The following is a 16061-nucleotide window of genomic DNA, read 5'->3' on the forward strand; positions in this document are numbered from 1 at the left end:
GTGATCAAGACAAACCTGTCAGATTTGTCATATTTCATCCTGATTGGCAATAACTTCATCAACATTAATCCCTTAACTTCTACAGATCCCACGCACCTCTATAATGGCTTGTGCTCGAGGAGCTCTAGTTTCCTTTGACTTTTTACCCATTTTTCTCCCCAATTTAGTCGCCATGCCAATTGTCAGTGAGGACAACACTCCCTGCTGACAGGTGCCACCCCCAGCTCGTAAGAAGATGTGCAATGACAAATATAACCCTCCCCACCCGACTTCCCTCCCCCGAACGCCTCCTACACTCACCCTATATATATATATATATATATATATATATATATATATATATATATATATATATATATATATATATATATATATATATACTGTACATATACATATACATAAATAAAATAATGCCCATTTGTCATAATCACAAGGTTACATATCAATGCTTGTACTATCAAACATTTTACTAGCCAGTAAAAACAACCTCCTTTTATTTTGAATACCACATATTCATGGGCACAACGCACAAGTAGTTTTTTACGTCATCATTTTGTGATTTGTTCCGTCCATCTTAGTCAACAAAACAAAGTTATTGTATTTTAGTCATATATACATAAACATCTTGTACCTGATCTTGCAGTGGGCAGCAGTCACAACCCAGTTCCTGTTGATCAGTGATCCACCACAGCGATGATGAGAGCCCCAGCAGGTCTGAAATCACATTGGTTTCATTAGCAACAGTAGGATTTATTTAACTTAGAGTGTCTATGCAATGGCAAAACATCTTCCCTTTCTTTCATCCACCTACTGTACTCCCACCCATTATTTTTGTTCAATTATATGTCATCATAGTAAAGACAAAATACACATGGAGTGAATGCACTGTCCAGTCTATTAGTGACATGTGTGGATAATGAATTGGTAAATACAAACAGTGTGTTGTTATGTACCTGCAGGGAGACCTGCCAGGGCCAGGAGTGAGGTACAGCCTCCTCACCGTTGACGATACCTAATCCATCACTGGGACATCCAGGGACTTTTGGTTTGATGGCAGGAACACCACAGCCTGAAGAACACACACACACACACACACACACACACACACACACACACACACACACACACACACACACACACACACACACACACACACACACACACACACACACACACACACACACACACACACAGCATTGCTCAACTTTATGGGAACCCACTAAACAAAAAATGATAAAATATAGAGAGAGTGTTATAGCCACAGTGGCATGTTGTTGATAACGTGATGGCATAGAGGGAAAAAATCTAATTGCTGCGTGTTGTTGTAGCCTACCTTGATCTATGCATGTTGAAGGTGCCCTTATCTATAAAGAAAACTGCAGTGCTGTACCGCGGGCTTCAAGGGGATGTTTTAGAGCAAGAGAGTCGACAAAACGTTTTTCTGGGTGCTGCTCATATCCTAAAATGTAAACATAAGGCATCTGCATGCGTGTGTTGAACAGTGTGAGGGCGAAAGAGTACTACTTGATTAAACCGCAGAGATACTGAAGTGCATTTATACATATTCATTCTGAATAACAGAGATCAAAGCTACTGAAGCAACAAATTAAATAATGGGTTGATTTTTATTTATACAATCATGCTGTTTGTTGTGCGAGAATGCATGTCAAACAGCTCATTATGAAAAAAAATGTATATAATATACAACATGAAATAAAGGAGTAGCGAGTGAGTGAGCAGGCAGGAGAGGAATTGGAATGTGTCCATCAGTCCAGCCGGCTTGACTCCTCCTGACTCGCATCTAATTCTCTCCTACTCGCTCGGCGGCAGGACTAGTGCGCGAGTGGAGTGAGCGAGTGTGGAAGTTGGGGTATTGGAATTTGGCTATTGTCTCAGAGAGACTTCAGCCAAACAGGCTGACTGGTATTTGCAATCGGCTCTGTCACATGCATCTGTTTGACCAATCAAATGATTCTATTCACAGCACATCACAGACTATCTCTGTGCTGGAAGGTGATGCGAGTGGACTGACTACGTACGTGCTGCCTTTTTTGTCTGACTTAATGTTTTAAAGATTGTATGTATCATTGTGTATACTTTTTTAAGTGGTTTAGGCCATATCTGGCTTCAGAAAAGGTCGCAGCGCAGAAACAGCACTTGTAAAAGTAAGTAATGATCTTAGGGTGTCCGCTGACGACAAAAATGTATCCGTTCTCCTACTCCTTGATAACGGCTGCTTTTGATAAAATTGATCACACAATTCTAATATAACGCCTGGAGTACTGGATTGGTTTGTCAGGCACGGCCTTGTCCTGGTTTTACTCCTACCTAACAGGCAGAAGCTATTCTGTCAGTCTAGCTGACTTAGATTCAGACAAACACGACATCTGTTCTGGTATTCCACAGGGCTCAATTCTTGGTGCTTTATTGTTCTCCCTGTATATACTGCCGCTGGGAGAACTCATCACCGATCACGGAGTGAATTCCCATTTCTATGCTGATGATACCCAGCTACTGTATATCTTTCTGTAGCTCCACTTGTAGACTACCCCTGTGCTCTAGACTGTTGACCTGTCTGTCCAGTATAAAATGCTGGATGAGCGAGAACCTTCTTAAGCTAAATGAGGATAAAACAGAAGTTCTCATAATTGGTTCTAGTGAGAAGAGAGAATCAATAATAAGTAGACTTGGTAACCTGACTGTAGAAAGTAACACTACAGTAAAGAACCTGGGGGTTATTATTGATTCTGAATTGAATTTTAATACACACATTAATCATGTTACCAAGATTGCTTTCTTTCATCTTAGAAATATTGCGCGAATTAGAGCCTATCTGTCGTTGGACGATGCAAAAACGATGATCCACGCTTTTGTTTTCTCTCGGCTTGATTACTGCAATGCACTTCACTCTGGCCTGCCAAAGAAAACAACTGACAGATTACAACTTGTTCAAAATGCGGCAGCCAGAGTTTTAACCAAAACTAAGATGAGAGTAGCTTCACTACACTAGCTCGCGGTTGATTTTAGGATCGATTTTAAAATTATTTTACTAGTTTATAAAGCTCTAAATGGTCTGGCACCTTCCTACCTCTATGACTGCCTGCCTATATATGTGCTGACCTGCTCGAGGTGCCTACAATGACATATAAAAAACACGGTGAAGCAGCATTCTGCTTCTACGGACCGACAGCGTGGAATAAACTCCCATTACACCAAAGACAGGCAGCCCTTGTCGATAGGTTTAAAGCACAGCTCAAGACCTACTTCTTCACTCTTGCTTTTACCTGATTTTTTGGTTGATTTTTAAATCTCTATGTTGATATCCATGTCCTCACTGTATTGCCTGATTCACTGCCTTTTGCGATTATTTTAATGTTGTTTTATGCTTCTGCTTTTCTTGTTTGCTTTATTGTTGTAACTGTAATAGTATTCTTGCTCTGTAAAGCACTTTGAGCTGCATTTCATGTCATGAAAGGTGGTATACAAATAAAGTTGTGTTATTTGAATTTGCACAACATGGCTATTTTATATTTTGTTTATTTTCCGTGGATAGCATTTATCATTTTATATTTTACACATTTCATTTCTGCTCATGTAAACAATAAATCAGATCAAGTAACTTAGTAGTCTTTTCAGATGCTCTTACTCAAGTAATTATTGGGGTGGCTTTACTTCTACTTGAGCCATTATTATTTTAAAGAAACAAGGCCTTCAATTGAGAACAGTTTTTGGCTACTCTACCCACCTGTGTCTGTGGTTCCATTGCCAACAACCACTTCTTCAGGGGAACGCACATAGACTGCTGATGTCAGTTGTGAGCCTGTTGAAAACATGGAGAGTACCAGTCAAAGATCCAAATGCAACTAAAAGGTGGGACAAAATGTGGTCTAAGAACAGTTATAAAATAAAGTCATACTGTACCTGAGCTCCACAGCAGAAGGAACATCAAGGTTACTTCATTCATATCTGTCTGTAAGGACTCATATACTGATATGTCTGTAGCTGTCAATAAACATACACTGATATGATCCAGTTAGTCTTCAGTCTGAACCTGAGCTTCACTGAACAACCCTTACTGTCTTATATCTGTGTAGTTGTCACATGTCAGCTCTACTCATTATGTATTCATCAGGGAGTGGTTTATTTTCTTAATAACATTCTGACTGGGAAAACACAAGCACTCACGCACACACACACACACACACACACACACACACACACACACACACACACACACACACACACACACACACACACACACACACACACTCACACTCACACTCACACACACATTTGTGTGTGTGTGTGTGTTAACATTTGTAATGTGTTGTGCTTTCTCAGTACAATACATCTACATTAACCATCAGATCAAGATCTGAGGTGTTCTGCTACTTCAGTGTGTGGTCGTGTGAATTGTGAATAGTATTTTTTGTTTTTTTTTATTAAGATTTTATTTTTTCTGCCTTTATTGGATGGTACAGTTTAAATGACAGGAAACAGGGAGAGAGTGATAGAGTGATTGATTGGATATTGATTGAATACTTTATTAACAATTCGCAAAAAGTACAGGTTATACAATCATTTTAAAAGGATGACACAAAAAGCCCTGATGGCTTGTTTCCATTGTGGTACTGTCTGTGTATTCAATTCTTCAGAAGTACGAGTACAGTAAAGAACCCACACAGTACTAGATGTGTAGGGAGTACAGAAGAGCACTGTTTCCCAAACACTGGTTCGGGACTCATTTATGGATCGCGGTCACATTTTTATGGGTCCCTTGTGAGTGTAGTGTTGTGACTGATGGGCTGACTGTCACAATCCAGGAACCTCAAGGCATCATTGTAGGCCACTTTAAGCCTCCACATGCTGCCTTTCTATGTATGTGCACCACACTGTATACATGGGGGTGCAAAACGTTCTACATAGTGCACACTTGACAGGACCTTATTGTATTTGTCATGCATTTATAATATGGAATGCATGTATTTATCATTTATAATGCACCTATTTTCCAGTTATTTTCATCGTCAGAACTGTACAGTTATACCAGGGATTTTCAGTCAGGTCAATGGGTAAATTCCTTTCTTCTTCCAACACAGGCATGTAGCACATTTTAAGGTTGATTGAAAGAATATGTTGATTGATCCCAAGTTGTTTTTATTTTACCACCATCTTGGTGGTAAATTAATTGTTCTATTGTTCTCATCTAGTATGTCCAGCACCTGGCACTTTATATTTTGTAATGTGTGTGCTTTGTTCACTTTTACTTGACCACTTAGATCCCATACATTGTTGAGCCTAAGGGCTCTACAATAGTGACTTAATGCCTTTTCTGTTTTCGCTCTATACTGCCCATCTTTCGCCGCAGGCTGAAAACCCACCTCTTCAGAAAACACTACCCTTCCTCTCTGCCTGGCCTACTTGTTGTTAACTAGTTGTACGAACGCTTGTTGTATTGTTTTATTGGATCTTGTTTAGTTGATACACTTATTTGTTTTAGCTCCTGCTCATTTGATTTGGCTATTTTGTCTCATCTGTTTAAGGAAATAGGTAGCTGATATATTGCACTTTTACCGTAGCGCTAGGTATACTCTTGGTTGCTTGTTTTTGCAGAAAATGCACTTAAGACTTCTGGTGACTAGCAGTTTTCGTTCCCTACCTATGTTGAATGCACTTATTGTAAGTCGCTTTGGATAAAAGCGTCTGCTAAATGACTGTAATGTAATGTAATGTACTGGGGCTCAAGGGGTTAAATTGTGAATTTGCCTCATGTAACGTGTTAGGAGAGATGGAAAGAGGAAGTACCATTATGTTACTTATATTAGTCACAAAGAGGCTCTGTGCACTTCTCATCTTTAGCAAGTTAACAGCCTTAAACTATGTATAATTATAAGACTGATACGACACATGTGGGCAAGTGTGTGTGTGTGTGTGTGTGTGTGTGTGTGTGTGTGTGTGTGTGTGTGTGTGTGTGTGTGTGTGTGTGTGTGTGTGTGTGTGTGCGGGACCTATGCACGCATGCACGCTACACACTACACATAAATTATCATTTATTATGTATATAATATGAAGAAAACTCTCTGTTCTTTGTATCTGACCTCATCCATTTAGTCCATGAGCCAGCTAGAGCCCCAAAATTGAGCAATGATTATCGAAAGAGTGGGCAAAACCATATATTAAATTGTTTATAGGGTCAATATAAGTAAATAAATATATGATAACCTTTCCACAGGAGCAGCTTTTCATATTTATCACACATTTTGTTATTTTCCCCATACGTACATGACAGGTGAAAAACATGACAAGATTTTAAAAATAGTTATCATAATGAAACTTCCCCAGTTGATTACTTACATGAAGACAATAATTTATCGTATTACAAGTTTTCTGAAATTGTATATTTAAATATGCAAATTTGGCATTTAGTCCATGAGCCAGAGCCCCAAAATTGAGCCAGATATTGAATATTCCCTCGTTAAAAACCTTTGACTCCAACATCTTAACAAAATGAAATAAGAATGTTGACTCTGGCTTTGTCCAATGTTCCAATGTTGATTTTGGAAAGTTATGCAAATTCGGGCATATTTTCCTAATGCCCAATTTGCATATTTAAATATACAATTTCAGAAAACTTGTAATACGATAAATCATTGTCTTCATGTAAGTAATCAACTGGGGAAGTTTCATTATGATAACTATTTTTAAAATGTTGTCATTTTTTTCACCTGTCATACAGTATGGGGAAAATAACAAAATGTGTGATAACTATGAAAAAGCTGCTCCTGTGGAAAGGTTATCATATATTTATTTACTTATATTGACCCTATAAACAATTTAATATAGGTATGGTTATGGTATGGTAATACTGCAAGGAGTGAGGAGCTGATTATTTCACTTTTCCTAAATGTAAGTTGTTTATTAGCATCTCTGTGAACTCTCAATCAATGAAGAGATAATTAATGTCAGTAGAATATATAGAACTGGCTCAACGGTTCAAAGTTGTGACCATGTTTGCGGCCTCTAGTCTGCTGTGTGTGTGTGTGTGTGTGTGTGTGTGTGTGTGTGTGTGTGTGTGTGTGTGTGTGTGTGTCACTGCGGAGCGAAAAAGAAAAAGAAGCAGTTTTCTTCACTTTTGTGTGAGTGCACTTTTCTAATTCTTGGGAATTCCCAAAATTGGGAATGGTGGCATACGCTCACGCTCATCCGATCAAATCTCACTAAAAAGTTTTCTGAAAAGTTAGCATCCCTCATAACATATGACTCAAACGTATACATTGTGTGCGTGCGTGCCGGGGTATGGACTAGCAATCCTCCTATAATTTGACTAACCTCTGTCTGTAGTCGTCTCTGTAGTCGTCTCATGGTGTAGTCGTCTCATGGTGAAGCTACCCGGTTCTCCTCAGTGGCTGGCGCAATTGCTCTGATTTTGCACACAGCCATTGACCATTACCATCTGAACTTAACTGCGAAGCCCGTTTTTCAATTTCATCAAATCTCAGCTTCTTATTAGCGTTTATGTGTCAAACAATAGGAGATCACGTTGCCAGGTTTCGCACGAGAGAGTGTGTGTTTGTGTGTGTGTGTTTGCGACGGGACCCGGGGGGTTCCGCGACGGGGGGGGGGGTTGCCCGTGGGGAGGGGTGACCGCGGGGGGTGCTGCGACGGGACCCACGGGGGGGGAAGAGGGGGGGCGGCACGACGGGACGCGTGCGGGGGAGAAACCGCGCGACAGGACGTGCATTAACCCCAAGCTTGCAACTACTTTCGCCTGCGCCCTTCACCGGGTATGGTCTAGTAGTTTATATAACACAGGTCCGCGTTGGTAGGCTAATGACCCCCCAACATTCCTCTGCTATCTGGGTTATAAAATCAGCTTCCCAAAATATTGATCAGTATTTTTGCTATGCTTATTCATTGTATTGCCTAACAAGGTCCTTTTCCTTGTTACCTCTAGTCGCCCCACCTCATGCTCCCTGGACCCGGTCCCATCCACTCTGCTGCAGTCCACTGCACCTGAACTTCTTCCCTTCTTAACCCACCTTATTAACACCTCTCTGACGTCTGGCTACTTTCCCTCTGCTTTCAAGACTTCCAGAGTCACCCCCCTCCTGAAGAAACCGACACTTGACCCCTCTGAGATCAAGAACTACAGACCGGTTTCCCACAACCTCCTGGACTCCCACCAGTCTGGGTTCAAAGTGGGTCACTCGACCGAGACTGCCCTCCTGGCAGTGACAGAGTCGCTCCATGCCGCTAGAGCGAACTCTCTCTCCTCCGTCCTGATACTCCTGGACCTGTCTGCAGCGTTCAACACAGTGAACCATCAGATCCTCCTCTCCACCCTTGAGGGGATGGGTGTCTCTGTCTCAGGCTCTGCACTCTCCCTGTTTGCATCCTACCTGACGGGTCGCTCCTACCAGGTGATGCTGAGAGGGTCTGTGTCAGAACCACACAGACTCACTACTGGGGTTCCCCAAGGCTCGGTTCTGGGTCCTCTTCTTTTCTCTCTCTACACTACATCTCTTGGTGCTGTCATCCACTCCCATGGCTTTTCCTACCACTGCTATGCCAATGACACCCAGCTGATCCTCTCATTCCCCCACTCTGACACACAAGCGGAGGCACGCATTGCTGCTTGTCTGGCTGACATCTCGGAGTGGATGTCGACGCACCACCTGAAGCTCAACCTGGACAAGACCGAGCTGATGTTCCTCCCGGGGAAGGGCTGTCCGTACCGAGACATGGCCATCACCATTGATAATGCTGTGGTGACCTCAACTCGGACTGCGAAGAATCTGGGTGTGACCCTGGACGATCAACTGTCGTTCTCGGCAAACATTGCATCAGTGACACAGTCCTGCAGATTCCTCCTCTACAACATCAGGAGGATTCGCCCCTTCCTCACGGAAAAGGCAGCCCAAGTGCTCATCCAGGTTCTTGTCATCTCCCGCCTGGACTACTGCAACTCCCTCCTTGCTGGTGCTCCGGCATCTGCCATCAGACCTCTGGAGCTTGTTCAGAAAGCTGCGGCTCGTCTGGTGTTCAACCGCCCCAAGTTCTCCCACACAACCATCCTTCTCCGTTCTCTACACTGGCTCCCCGTAGCGGCTTGCATCCAGTTTAAAACCCTGGTGCTAGCCTATAGGGCAGTGAAAGGAACAGCTCCTTCTTAACTCCGGGCTATGGTCGATGCCTACACCCCTGCCCGACCACTTTGGTCTGCCACCTCGGGGAGACTGATTGCCTCGTCACTCAAGGGTCCTTCTGGCCGATCCACACGGTCACAACTTTTTTCTGTTTTGGCCCCACAGTGGTGGAATGAACTTCTCACTGATGTCAGGACAGCAGAGTCACTGCCCATCTTTCGCCGCAGGCTGAAAACCCACCTCTTCAGGAAACACTACCCTTCCTCTCTGCCTTGCCTACTTGTTGTTAACTAGTTATATGAACGCTTGTTTTATTGTTGTATTGTTTTATTGGATCTTGTTTAGTCGATACACTTATTTGTTTTAGCTCCTGCTCATTTGATTTTGCTATTTGTCTCATCTGTTTAAGGAAATAGGTAGCTGATATATTGCACTTTTACCTTAGCGCTAGGTATACTCTTGGTTGCTTGTTTTTGCAGAAAATGCACTTGTGACTTCTGGTGACTAGCAGTTTTCGTTCCCTACCTATGTTGAATGCACTTATTGTAAGTTGCTTTGGATAAAAGCTAAATGACTGTAATGTAATGTAATTGCCAGGTTGTCTGTTATGATTATTTTGGGTTATTTAATCAGATCCAGTTTGTGGTCTTGTTGACATCGTTGCATGTTGACATCTGCCAGGCCGGATGGCTGATGGCGGGATATTTTTACTGGGGGTTTTTACTCCAGTTTTGCTCCTACAGATTTTGTCCAAAACTCACACAAATTGGTACACATTATCTCTGGGGGCATGTGATTAAGATGTATCAGTCCGATGCAGGGCACGGCCATGGCCCTCTTTGCCCCTCTCTTTGGCCGTGTGCCCCTCGAAAAATTATCTGCTCTATGGCCACAGTTGCCTTGCTGCCCCCCGCCTGAACTGCCCAGCTGATTTCACCGCTTCTCCTCAGCGCTAGTTGTCTGGTTGAGATTCTAAATTCTTCAGAGAGAGAGAGAGAGAGAGAGAGAAAGAGAGAGAGAGAGAGAGAGAGAGAGAGAGAGAGAGAGAGAGAGAGAGAGAGAGAGAGAGAGAGAGAGAGAGACAGAGTATTACGGATTGATGTGCCCCAATGTTTTTTTATCATCATTAAGTTACCCTACACTTTTAGAACGTTGGAACTGCCATTTTACTAGAACTACCCAGTAGAACAAGTGAACTGCATAACAGCTGTCTGTCTCATTGATTGTCAGTGGCAGCGCATGCGCGCACACGAAATCACAGTACAAAACCCGCCGTTTGATCAACAGCAAAATATAGATGAATAAATGTGCCAAAATACAGCAAAATCCCAAAATGATGAGTCTTAATATCCAGCAAGCAACAGGAATTAATAACTGCAAACAAATTCAAAGTTTAGGCTATCAGAAGAAAGAAACTTATGGAAAATCCGCTTCCCCAGTTTGTCGGCATAGGTCCAAAGCTCATGCGTAAAATGTTTCATGCAGATTGCTCAAAGATCCCAGGAGGAGATAGATTTTTACTGTTTTTCATATAATTCAAAATGGTGGGAGATCTAAAGGTCAGAGGTCAGAGTGGCATGAGGGGACGCATGTGTGTATCGAAGTTTCATGGCTGTAGGTCAAACAGGGCATGAGTTGTACCTGTTCAAAGTTGGCATTTACAATTGAGTGCTATAGTGACACCCTTTGGCCAATAGACCATATTCACACGGCGGCCATATTGGAATTTAACATTGAAAGTGCCGCCACCCGGGGTGGCTACTTTCATTGACTTCATAGAAACATGGCCGCCGTGTGAATATGGTCTATGGTTGTGAGTTTCGGGCCTTGGCCCTTTGGCATAGCCCTCTACCATATTGCCGAGTTTCGTAAAAAGCGTATGCACGGTTGGGCCAGAACTGCAAAAAATCAGTTTGGGAGCACCTGTACCCGCAGAGTTTAAAAAGGAATACCCATGGAAATGGGACAGAGAAAAAGTTAAATATCTTGGAATAGAAGTACCTAGGAACATGCATCTTTTTTATAAATTTAACTACGAAAAATTAGAAACTAAAATAAAACAAGACTTGAACAGATGGAGCTTAGTCCCTTTGTCACTAATGGGAAGGATCGATACTATAAGAATGAATGTACTTCCTAGATTTCTATTTCTGTTTAATGCACTTCCTCTGTATGTGAGCCCAACTGTTTTCAAGAGCTGGGACCGAATGCTCCTTAAATTTATCTGGGATAGTAAAAAACCAAGGGTCAAGATGTAAACACTAAAATTAGCAAAAAGGAAGGGGGGGCTGGCTCTCCCTAGCTTGCAGAATTATTACTATGCAGCCCAAATACAGACAATACAAACATGGCTAAATGAGGAGATACAGGTGAAATGGAGGTCTATAGAACTAGCTGAATGTAAAGATATGGAGAAGCTCCTCCCTCTCCTTACAAAAATCCCAAAACAAAATATAGAAAACATATGGCTTAGAAATACACTTACAGTTTGGGACATGCAGAGTCAGGAATGACCTTAAGATTCATAATGAAATGCTGCTACTAAGAGAAATAAAGGAAGATCCTGACTTCGCTCCAAATAAAGATGACCGTACTTTCAAGACTTGGAATCAAAAGGGATTGAGGATATTTGGGCAATTTATAGATCATAAAGGAATTATAAGTTTCGAGTCACTTAAAAGAGACTGCGATCGACCACACTCTCATTTTGTTTAGATATTTGCAAGTTAGAAGCTATATCGAGAAAAGCACCAGACAGAATAAAAGTATTACAGATTTTCATCCCATGACACAGTTCCTGGTTAAAAATTATAAGTGTGTGAGTGTCAAGCACCAAATCTCGGCTTTATATAACATCTTGGATAGGCAGAACAAACCAGAAGAATTGAGAGAAAAAATAAGATGGCAAGAAGAACTAGATGTAACCTTGTCTGAAATTGAATGGGGAAATATAAGCATATCCTTACACAAGACAACAGCATCTCAGTTTTGGCGAAAATATGCATGGAAATGCCAAATGAGATACTTTCTTACACCAGTGCAATTAGCAAAATTAAAAAAATCAGCAACACCAAAATGTTGGAGAGACTGTGGAGAAAACCATGCCAACTACAGTCACATCTTCTGGTTTTGTCCTGTCTTGAAAAGGTACTGGGACAATATTGGTACGGAAATAACACGAGTTCTGAAAATTAAGGTAACTATCAGTCATGAATTTATCCTGTTGGGTAAAATACCAAAGGGGATAGACAGAACTGAAGACAAGTACCTTATTAAAATATTAAGACTAACGGCCCTCAAACTTATAACTAAAAATCACACCCTGTGTGAAGGTAGCGGCGCCTTTGAATACATTATGTCATCGATATGTGTTTATAATGTGTTTATAGCCATGTGTCATGTGAAGCTTGACCAATCACTTTGTTGACGGGTCTGACCAATCAGAGCGTCGACGACAGATAAAGTTAAATTGAGGATCTAACTTTAAATAACTTACCTAGAAGGAGACTTTAGCCAAATAAAAATATATACAAAAAAAAACATGAGGAAATAAAAAATAAACCTTGACATCATAGTGATGTCATGAATAGTCCCCTTGCCTGACAAATCACAACCTTGACGGGCCTGACCAATCCGAACCTTGACGGGCCTGACCAATCAGAACCTTGACGGGCCTGACCAATCAGAACCTTGACGGGCCTGACCAATCAGAACCTTAACGGACTCTTGGATTCTCGATCGTCTCTATCAAACCATTCTGTCATAACGGATATACATTCACCCTTCATCTGTTCTTGTATCTTTCTCTTTCTATTCGTCATATTAACTTTAAATAACTTACCTAGACGGAGACTTTAGCCAAATGAATAATAAGATGAAGTCATTGTCATCGTTTATATAGACATCGAATTCTATATTCATGACATCATAGTGATGTCATGAATAGTGACCAATCACAACTTTGGCGCACCTGACCAATCAGAACGTTGACGCACCTGACCAATCAGAACGTTGACGCACCTGACCAATCAGAACGTTGGCGCACCTGACCAATCAGAACGTTGACGCAAAAGCCAGGCATAGAGGGCTAATATCCGCTCTATACCTAAAGGTATAGAGCGGCTAGCGCCGCTAAAAACTGGCTTCAGAAACTAAGCCTTAGTGTACAGAAATGGAGGGAACTAATGGAACAATAAAAGTAATGGAGCAGTTAATATATAAAATCAGAGGAAATCTTAGTAAAAGTTGTACCCTGTGGGCTAAATGGGAGCGCTACATGGAAAATGTGGGTGTGGACGGGGGGGGGGGGGGGGGGGGGGGGGGTGACTATAATGTAAACTATGAGAACTTAGCACCTCAGCCTAACTAAAAACATATAGAATACCATTGGAAATATAAAAGGAAGAGTCAACAACCAAATGGGGGGAGCACTTTTAACATGGTACTGATTTACTATCAGGCACTTGATGAAGGACTAACTTAATTAATGATCGTTTTTGCTCTGATCTTTTTAGCAGGAGAAAAAGAGTGGTAAAGAATATGAACTTGAACATGGGTTAGTTTCTATGTGCCTCGGTACCTTGTTTTTATAATTATTTTTTTTATTCCTTCTCCTGTTAATGATGTCTATTTTGTGTTAGTTTGGTGCCTTATTTGTTGCAGTTTTTTTTTCTGTCCCAATTGTTGTAATTTGTGTTGTCTTGGTAGTCATACGACTACTCACTGTGGTGCCCGTATGAAAAAATAAAGTATATAAAAAAAAAAAAAAAATAACTGCAAAAAGTGGCGGAAGAAGAATAATAATAGCGAAAGTGTAGAGATGCAATAAGGCTTCGAGCCTGATAGGCCTCGAACCCTTAATAAAAGACTATGTACAAGAACAGGGGGGGGGGGGTCGTCTGTCTAACGGGAAAATAGTACTACAGTACCTCCTTTCTTGGCCTCCTGAAAGGTGAATTTTCAGGGCTGTTTTTAAAGAGCCCAGCGAACTGCACTTTTTGAGGGATTACATTACATTACATTACAGTCATTTAGCAGACGCTTTTATCCAAAGCGACTTACAATAAGTGTATTCAACATAGGTAGGGAACGAAAACTACTAATCACCAGAAGTTTTAAGTACATTTCCTGCAAAAACAAGCAACCAAGAGTATACCTAGCGCTAAGGTAAAAGTGCAATATATCAGCTACCTACTTTCTTAAACAGATGAGACAAAAATGGCAAAATCAAATGAGCACGAGCTAAAACAAATAAGTGTATTGACTAAACAAGATCCAATAAAACAATACAAAAATAAAACAAGAGTTCGTACAACTAGTTAACAACAAGTAGGCCAGGCAAAGAGGAAGGATAGTGTTTCCTGAAGAGGTGGGTTTTCAGCCTGCGGGGAAAGATGGGCAGTGACTCTGCTGTCCTGACATCAGTGGGAAGTTCATTCCACCACTGTGGGGCCAGAACAGAAAAAAGTCGTGATCGTGTCGATCGACCAGAAGGACCGTTGAGTGGCGAGGGAGTCAGCCGCCCCGAGGTGGCAGACCGGAGTGGTCGGGCAGGGGTGTGGGCATTGACCAAAACCCGGAGGTAAGAAGGAGCTGTTCCTTTCACTGCTCTATAGGCTAGCACCAGGGTTTTAAACTGAATGCGAGCTGCTACGGGGAGCCAGTGCAGAGGGATGGGGTTAGAGGGATGGGGTTAGACTATTCCAAACCTGGGTGGCAGTGCTGTAGAAGGACAATTTGCCCATGTTTGTTTTGTGGGTGGGTGGTACCAGATCGTTGTTAACGCTCCCTCTAGTTTTGTGACTGTGGGTGTCGCTAACTTTTTGGATGTATTTACTCAGATATGCGGGAATAGGGGGCATATCGGGCAAATTTGCATTTACAATTTTGAAGACCAATCCCATTTTTAGTTATGGGCCCCAGACCGAGGAGTAGCCGAATCAGTTTGTTTTGGGAGGTTTGAAGCTTAGTCTTCAGGGACACTGAGGTGTTGGTGTACCAGGAGGTGCAAGCATAGTCAAAAAGGGGCTGAATCAGGGCCCCTGAGAGGGTTCTGAGTGCCTGAGGGTTGACAAAAGAGGAAACTCTGGCCATAAATCTGGTTCTCTGGTTTACTCTTTTGACTACCTTTGTGACCATGCTTTCACCTGTAAGGTATTTGTCAAGAAACCTTTTTTAAATTATTATTTTAAAACAATTTAAAATAGTGAAAATAGCCAATCTACAAGCTATAATTATTGATCATTAAGAAATCATATATTTTAAATAGTGAAAAATCTAAAGTCCAATCACATTTCATTTTAATGAAAATAACCTGTGGGGAAAATACTTAAAGGCCCCTATTCTGGGTCCATCTGCCCGCCCCTAACTATCGTTAAATAGGGAGAATTGAGCTGCGCAGCCCCAATATGTTATTCTAGCACCTGCTAGCACCTGCGCTACCCGTCCCCTATTATGCCGACGCCGTTAGTTGCGCGTGGAGGTGTGCCCGTGGGCGTGTTGTTGCTATATCCCCCACATTGCCATTCTCAACCCACACATGGGTACGGCTTGGGGAGGGGGGATAGTGGATTCTAAAAGCACCCGCCCGTTTCTCAAACCACCCGCCAAGTGCACACAGACACTGCAATGGCTTTGTGCGTTGGACATTGAGCCATGTTGCCATGTAGCCTTGGCGAGAAATAAGCAACCGCAGGTCTATGAAAACAAAAAGAAGCAACTAAGGCCACATGAGCACTTCAAACTACTAACTAGAGCTTTCATATCCCCTAAATATTTTAGCCCGGCTCGACTAATAATTGACAAATTAGACCCAGCCCAGCCCGTCAGTCATTTTTCTAAAGAAGCTTAATTGCTGCAGCCTTTTTTCACATTAAATCTTGGTAATTTGTTAAGAACAGGACTCATTCCACCCTA

At 41.9% G+C, this 16061-nt stretch overlaps 1 protein-coding gene across 1 annotated transcript in view; it reads right to left on the reverse strand.

The window, feature by feature from the left end:
* LOC311045738 (chymotrypsinogen A-like) overlaps positions 1 to 4033 on the reverse strand; it is an 80050-nt gene extending 76017 nt beyond the window's left edge. Inside the window, exons 1-3 of the mRNA XM_084057759.1 lie at positions 3922 to 4033; positions 3746 to 3820; positions 954 to 1069 (exon numbers count right to left, since the gene is read on the reverse strand). Coding sequence (XP_083913885.1) covers positions 954 to 1069; positions 3746 to 3820; positions 3922 to 3964 — 234 coding nt within the window. The 5' untranslated portion in view covers positions 3965 to 4033. The remainder of the gene's footprint in view (positions 1 to 953; positions 1070 to 3745; positions 3821 to 3921) is intronic.
* Between the last annotated feature and the right edge of the window lie 12028 nt (positions 4034 to 16061).

The sequence above is a fragment of the Gymnoscopelus microlampas genome (assembly GCF_963454915.1).
Source record: "Gymnoscopelus microlampas genome assembly, chromosome: 5".
Taxonomy (NCBI): domain Eukaryota; kingdom Metazoa; phylum Chordata; class Actinopteri; order Myctophiformes; family Myctophidae; genus Gymnoscopelus; species Gymnoscopelus microlampas.